Source organism: Alosa sapidissima, chromosome 3 (genome assembly GCF_018492685.1).
Source record: "Alosa sapidissima isolate fAloSap1 chromosome 3, fAloSap1.pri, whole genome shotgun sequence".
Taxonomy (NCBI): Eukaryota; Metazoa; Chordata; class Actinopteri; order Clupeiformes; family Clupeidae; genus Alosa; species Alosa sapidissima.
This window is the reverse complement of record NC_055959.1, coordinates 27823630-27831665: the sequence shown is the minus strand read 5'-3', so window position 1 is coordinate 27831665 and position 8036 is coordinate 27823630. Positions and strand designations below refer to the sequence as shown.

The 8036-nt window shown below is 41.4% G+C and overlaps 1 protein-coding gene across 1 annotated transcript; it reads left to right on the top strand.

Moving 5' to 3' along the window:
- The first annotated feature begins 840 nt into the window (after nt 1–840).
- retsat.2 (retinol saturase, tandem duplicate 2) lies at nt 841–8036 on the top strand. The gene is made up of 11 exons (XM_042086407.1): nt 841–1043; nt 1610–1792; nt 2826–3067; nt 3975–4176; nt 4630–4827; nt 5277–5396; nt 5593–5731; nt 6439–6548; nt 6682–6848; nt 7093–7252; nt 7393–8036. Exons 1-11 carry the CDS (start codon nt 884–886, stop codon nt 7536–7538), a joined length of 1827 nt encoding a protein of 608 aa, XP_041942341.1. The 5' UTR covers nt 841–883; the 3' UTR covers nt 7539–8036.

The window sequence follows — 8036 nt, the reverse complement described above, 5'->3', positions numbered from 1 at the left end:
TTGGACCATGTACTTACTACAGAAAGACTTTCAGACAACTTTGGGAAGTTAAGACAGAATAACACAGAAAACAGGCTTTTGTCATCCCCAAAGCTTTCAGGCCTTTTTCAGTTCCTACTCACAAATGCTGAAGGTTATTGACCCAGGTCAGTGTAGTGGGGGGTGCAGACCTAGACTGCATGGCAGACAAACTTCCCTCTACTCTGTCATGAGTCAATGTGAAGTATCAATATTGGGCAGCTGTGGCCTACTGGTTAAGGCTTCGGGCTTGTAACCGAAGGGATTGGATTTACATACAAGTTGGTTCAATATTGTAAACAACTCATCTATATTATATTTTACCACGTCTGCTCGCGGACCACTTGGGATAGCTTGCCAGTGCTATCCAGCCACCAGTGGACCATACTTTGAGAAGCACTGGGATAGAGCACATTCTAACTGGCCTAGCGTGGTAAATGTAGGAGGCTACTTTAAAGTTCCTTCTAGATTAGACATCGATTCATACATTCATACACATTCTAAATAAGTCAGATTATGAATGGAAAGTGAAGCAAGTTAAGTTAAAAGAGATAGCCTACTGCATATCTTCATATAAACCAATTCAGATACATCAATATTTTGACAGCTTGCGCTGACGAGAGCACACTCATTTGCCTAACCAGGGAACTGTCTACTGTCCGATGTCCCATGCGGCCCCATGTTATCAAAGATTGTTAACAATCGATGTTATGTTTTGCAGACCACCGACATGATGAACAAAACATTTCTTCATTGGCTCCCATGATAACCAAGCCTGACTCTGATCCAATAAGCGTAGAACAGTCTACGCGGAAGTGTTGCGCTCGCTATAAATGGTAACAACGTCCTATCGTTGCTGGTAACCATGTGGATCACTGTTGGGATAATAGCTGCAGCGCTGGTCGCGTTTGTGTTAAAATATGTATTCAGCACATCTGGACCTAATCCCTTTGACAAAGATACTCGAGAACCACTGAAACCTCTGGTAAACGACCACAAAGTAAAAAACAAAGTTTTGAAACAAGGTAGGTCAAATGGTGGCCTACGCGAGGGGGTGGTGCCGTTCATGAGACGACTGAAAGAGACTTTTGTTATTTGGAAGTATAATTGTCATTGTTGTTGACTGAGCAGAACAAGCTCTCCATTTGTCAAAATCGTGGAAATGCGTTTTTTTGACCGTACATGGTAAGCATAGTAAGCAACTATTGCAAGTTGTAGACAGCTACTACGTTGCATTATTGCTAGTCTGTGTAAATGTCAAAACATGGATGATTTAGCAGAGATTCAAGTTATGCAAAGTCACTCGTGTCGGCTCGTGTGCATTTGAAAATCGATTGCGCATAGTGATACGTTTCATCTTATCTCACTTAACTTAGTCTAATATGACCCTGCTGATGACACATCCTATTGGTTGCGTAATATGACTATGATGTGTATTTGATTTAACACTCTGCCAGAGACATGTTAAGGAAATGCCTGCCTTGCTGTACTTACTAGCAGTTTTCTTCATCAATATCTTAATTATGAAAGACAAGATTTACTCACTGAAGTGGCTTCTGATCTAATTGTCATTTTTTTTTTGCATCTCAAGGGTTTTTGGCCAGCAAGGTGCCAGAAAATCTTGATGCTATTGTTATTGGCAGTGGGATTGGAGGGCTCGGACTAGCTGTTCTTCTGGCTAAAGTTGGCAAAAGGGTTTTGGTTTTGGAGCAGCATGACCGTGCAGGAGGCTGCTGCCATACCTTCACAGAGAAAGGATTCGAATTTGATGTTGGTAAGAAATAGTGTTCCCCAAAAATCCTGTCCGTGTCCTTTAAGAGGGACATTTTTAAGGCCCAGAAAAAAAGTAAACACCCAAATTTATTTCAGAAAAGCTTGATGCCACCCTTACTTTTTATAGGATATATAATATATTATCTATTAATTAAGTGACACAATGCAGGAAATGGGTTAGTGTGTGTGTGTATATATATATATATATATATATATATATATATATATATATATATATATATATATATATATATATATATATATATATAAATATAATAAAATAAATAGATCATAGACACAATACGATTTGGGAGGTTCCATGAGTTTCTTGATTGTACATTTGAGTCAACATGGATACATCTTTCCACACTCTTGGATAGTCTGTGCCTGGACACAGATCTGTGTGCATGGCCCCAAAAGTTAAGAAACCAAGCTCATCTGCCAGGAAATCAGATCTACACTAAGGGCCCTTCATTTTTGTTTCCAATATGCCATGTATACATGCTAAAGACTTAATTACAACCAGCAATCTTCATGGACCCCTTCTGCAGATTTGAGTTTTATGTCCAAGTCTTGGTTAAATTGGCTGCACATACTCAAATCTAGGTAGCGCAACTGAATATCTGTATCAAGGATCCTGAAAAGTTATTGGCCCAAGTGGTAGAGCACACCATCCCATGACACCAACAGAAACATGTGGCTTAGCTGCAGATTTGAGAGTAAAGGATCAAATTGCATGTTGTGTGGCTAAAAGTTGTGGGGGACTGCTGGGCAGTTGAGGGGTCTGATGGGATCTCTGATGAATATGCTTATTCAACCACAACTCACATATTTGGAAAACATGTCACTCTTAAATTACCCTGCCCCACCTTCTTGAAGGCAGTGGATATAAAGACTCATCTGAGCTGATATTTAGCTGAGATATGTCAGCTGTATACCATTAGCCTCAGTAGCTGTCTCAGTGATTGCACAAATAATATAGTTCTGAGGTGCATGACTAAACCTGCCCCCCTGCTCCATCCATTATCCCCTAGGCATCCATTATATAGGAGACCTGCTCGAGCACAAGCCTTTCCGCTGCATGCTGGACCAGCTGACCAATGGCCAGCTGCAATGGGAGCCCCTCGACAACCCCTACGACACGGTAGTCATCGGGCCACCTGAAAATAGACGCACCTATCCCATCTACTCGGGACGCGACCGCTTCCCTCAGGAGCTCAAGAAGTGCTTCCCCGGGGAGGAGAAGGCCATCGATGAGTACATGAGGCTTGTGAAGGTGAGAGAGCCAGATGTTTAAACGCTGATTTTTCCCCACTCTGCAGGGTACTGGCTACTGTGTGTCTGCCAGTCTGGAGTCAAGTTAAGTAAAGTTTGTTGGTAAGGAGATTGAGGGATTTCACCATAAAAGTTGTGCATGTGTATTGAAAGATATTTGCCTTGCTTGTGTTTGTGGTTTGAATTAAGGATTAAACCACTGTTTTTTTCACATATAACATTGCGTGACACCCTGAAACCTTTTTGTTGCAATTTTGTTATAGCCAAAAGTGTCTGATTAAGAGGTGGGTGTTCAGGGTGAGATTGTGCAGTAGCTTCAGTCTATCACGTCTCCTTTATCTGAACCTTGTGGTTTATGGATGGTACCAGAACGCTCCTTGCCCCAGATGCCAGAGTGTCAGAGTGTCATCATTTTTAGGTCAAAGGTGAACATGTCTTTCTAACTTTAGACAAGATTGCAGAATGCTACAACTTAATCATACAATCAGCAGAATCCTACCATTTAAATTAGGTTGAAAACCACTTTCTGTTTCTGTACTTCTGCCATATATATGCATATAAACTATTAAATTGGATTGCTTCAGTATCCGTACTGCTGTTTTAATCCTTGGATCTAGAGGGAGTGTGCCTGCCCTCTGCTCTTACCAAACTGGTTGGCCAAGTTACACAATCCACAGTTACCATATCCATTGGTAAAGGCCAAAAATGTAATCTGGAAGTCCATTGTCACTTATGCTTTTGTACACAGTGATTACAAACAATACAATGGTTTACCAGTTTGTATGCCCCTGGGAGTCTGCCATGACCTGAATGTTGTTACCACCCTGTTCTACTACTTAAGCTATAGGATCAAACCTGTCTGTCGAGGTGCTGTACTTACATGCCTCTGTGCTCTGTGCGTCCCGTAGAGAGCTGGTCGAGGTGTGTGGGCAGTCGCTGTGCTCAAGTATCTCCCTGCCCCTGTGGCTAAGTTCTTGGTGTACTCTGGCCTGGCTAAGCGCATGTCCTTCTTCTTCCGGATGGCATCACGTAGCCTTACAGATGTGGTCAACGGCCTAACGGACAACAAGGATCTGAGAGCTGTTTTCTGCTACATCTTTGGAACATACGGTAGGTGTGCAGTAGTAAATCATTTAATCATAATCAATCATTCATATGTCTTTCAAATTGAGGCCCTAGGAGTATAAACTATAACTGAGATTGCTAACAGGGAATTCACACTAACATGAACTATAAGGGATATTCAGAACATCTGAAATTAAAACACAACACTAAGAAATACACGATAAACTATTCATGCTCCACCTGCACTGCAGTCTGGCTAACAGCTATGTCACTCACACAACACAGAACACCACAAGCTCGTCCCTTGCTACAATATGAACATGATTTTGTTTGAAGACACCAATTCAAAACGCATCATTATAATTGGCACAGTAACAGTTAAAAAATCTCAGAGGACTTGCTATGGCAAGTGACACCTGGCATTGTAGTTGGTTTTGATTTACCATCCTCTTTATAATAACGTTATAGTCATTTGAATTTTTTTTTTCTTTTGCCTAGGAAACATGCCCAAAGAATCCAGCTTCTCCATGCATAGTCTGCTGGTGTGCCATTACCTACATGGGGCATGGTACCCCAAGGGAGGGGCCAGTGAAATTGCCTACCACATGATTCCCATTATTGAGAAGGCAGGGGGCGCTGTTCTTGTTCGAGCTCCAGTCAACCGTATCCTCTTCAATGAAGCCAATGAGGCTATTGGTAATATGTCCAAACTTGGTGAAATGTTTTTGATGTTTGAAGATAACTAGTTTGCATACAGATCAAATTGTTTTAACAAACTGTAAAATGGAGATGAAGGCCTTTTCCTTTTTTTAGCCTTTTCTGTGCATTATCTGCCAGTACAGTACTGCTGCTGTATAAGTGTAGTTGCAGAGTGACAATGGTAACAGGGGTGAGTGTGCTGAAGTGTGCTTTGGTTGTCAATGGTAACAGGGGTGAGTGTGCTGAAGTGTGCTTTGGTTGTCAATGGTAACAGGGGTGAGTGTGCTGAAGTGTGCTTTGGTTGTCAATGGTAACAGGGGTGAGTGTGCTGAAGTGTGCTTTGGTTGTCAATGGTAACATGGGTGAGTGTGCTAAAGTGTGCTTTGGTTGTCAATGGTAACATGGGTGAGTGTGCTAAAGTGTGCTTTGGTTGTCAATGGTAACAGGGGTGAGTGTGCTGAAGGGGAAGGAGGAAGTTCACGTCCATGCTCCCATGGTGATCTCAAATGCAGGCATCTTTAATACTTACCAGAAGCTGCTGCCAAAGGAACTGCAAGCGAGACCAGGTGAGGAAGTGTGTGTGTGTGTGCGTGTGTGCGTGCGTGTGTGCGTGCGTTTAAGTGGGTGTGTGGTAGTTGTGGTTGGTGAAGCAGTGGCTCTGGAATCAAGGAAGTTGATGATAATAATTCTGGTGAACAATAATTAATCTGATCAGTGAAGTATTCATGTCTCCCGGGTGTTTTATTTTTCTTTGTGGAACAGACATCCAGACTCACCTGAACATGATGAAGAATGGAGAGGGTGGATTGAGTATCTTTTTGGGTATCAACGGAACCAAAGAGGAGCTGGGTCTCAAAGCAGATAACTACTGGATCTTTACTGAAAACAACCTGGATGAACTGTAAGTGACACCAGTTTGTGTTCTATTCTAATACAACTTTCCACATGGCTTATCAATGATGTAAGGAAATACAGTACATGAAGTCTTCAGACTCCTCTTAAAATGGATTCAATTAATTTTTTTCTCATTAATGTACACACAATAATCCATCACTCTATAAAAAACAGGTTTTTGGACTGTTTTTTAAATGAATAAAAAATAAAAGTCTGAAATATTCCATTTACATATATCCAGACCCTTTGTTATGACGCTTGCAATTGAGCTCTGGTGCATCCTACTTCTATCAGTGGATTCACTGGAATTGTAGAAGCATCTCAAGGACCATTGATAGAAGTATGCACCAGAGCTCAATTGCAAGCACCATAACAAAATGGTCTGAATATTTATGTAAATGGAATATTTCATGGAATATGTCTTTTATTTTTTATAAATTTACGAAACATTCCAAACACCTGCTTTTTTGTGGTGTTGAATCCATTTTATGATGAATCTAAAACATAACAAAATGTGGAAGACTTGAAAGGGTCTGAAAACTTTCTGGTTGCACTGTATACAACAGGTATGCGGATATACAAATATAACTGTAAATTTGTGGAATTTGATTAAATTGGAATTTTGGTTTAAATGTACAAAAAAGACACCTTCAAAGAGGTAACTGAGGAATTGTGTGGTTTTCTGATCTTTTCCTTTTTTTAAAAAAAAAAAAGTTGTACAGAGTACCTGGAGGGTAAGAGAGAGGAATCTGCAAAACATATCCCACTGCTCTTTGTGGCCTCCCCTTCAGCCAAAGACCCCACCTGGGAGGAGAGAAGCCCTGGTAAGTAGAGAATTAGTTATGAAGCAAACTGCAATGTGGTTTGAGATTAACAATATATCAATGGAGGTGTGTGTGCACATTCTTAATGGTTGCCCAGATGGATGACACAATGGTATTTCACATGTATACACAGGGAAGTCCACACTGAGTCTGGTGAGCTTTGCTAAATATGAGTGGTTTGAAGAGTGGAAGGACGACAAGGTAACCAACCGGAGTCCTGATTATAAGGAACTGAAGGAGACCTTCATCCAGACAGTGGTGGATGTGGTCGTCCAGATCTACCCAAAGATCAAGGACCGGGTATGTGCGCCTAACCTCATATCTCTTAGCTATTTCTGCCCTATCAGCACAAGTTGGGAGTCTTCAACTCCTGCTCCCTCTCCTAATGGCTTGCCTCCTTGCAAAAATCAACTTGTACAGCCATTGGAGTTATTTTCTGTCTTATATCGTCTTCATTTGTCACTAATGTATTTGTTTTTATTTAATTTAATCAGATTTTTAGTCATTCTCTAGTTTCTTAACATCTCTAATTTTCTCTCTATAGATCGAGTATGTGGATGCTGGCACCCCCATAACTAACCAGTACTACATTGGGGCCCCCAAGGGAGAGATCTATGGTGCAGATCACGGAATGGCACGGTTTAGCCCAGAACTCAATGCAACCATCCGACCACAGACCCCACTGAAGAACCTGTACCTTACAGGTGAGTGGGCAGGGCAGGATCTGTAGTTAAGGAGGGCAGGAGAGTGGAACCATGGAACCATCACTATGGAACATCAGAAACACAGAAATCATTCTGCAGGTACATACATAGTTAACCTATACTCTGTGTTTATCGTACAGGTCAGGATGTGTTTCTGTGTGGCTTTGCCGGTGCCTTGGCTGGAGCCCTTACCTGTGGCTCAACTCTCCTCAACCGAAACCTTCACCTGGACGCCATTGCCCTAGCCAAGAAAATGAAATATATCAACACGAAGAAGGACCAGTAACTAAGTGGTATGCAAGAGCTAAACAAAAACTGGTCCATGCAGCAACTCTAAGCTAATGCAATAACTGTCTAATCAAGAGAAGCTCTCTATAACTGACGAACATCAACACTACAAAATGAGCAGCAGTTAGTGTTTCGCTGGGATACACTTCCTCTCCATTCAATACAACGGTAATGACACTACTGATGCAAGCCAATGAAAAGCTACAGAGCTAGCATGTCCACTCTGCCACTATCTAACCAACCGCAGAACCTCACATCTCCTAACATCGTCAGTGTTGACAGGGTTGATGTAAACACGGGACAAATAATACTATTGTATATGTGGCCATACGGTTTGAAACGAATAACAACATTTTATATGTGGCCATACAGTTTTGGAACAAAGAAAAAAAGTCTGTTTTGTACAGTCATCGCTAAAAGTTTTGGCAGTGAGCAATGTTTGCTAACATAAGAGAACACTTTAATTAAAGTACTTTTGCGAACTCAGGGCTACCTT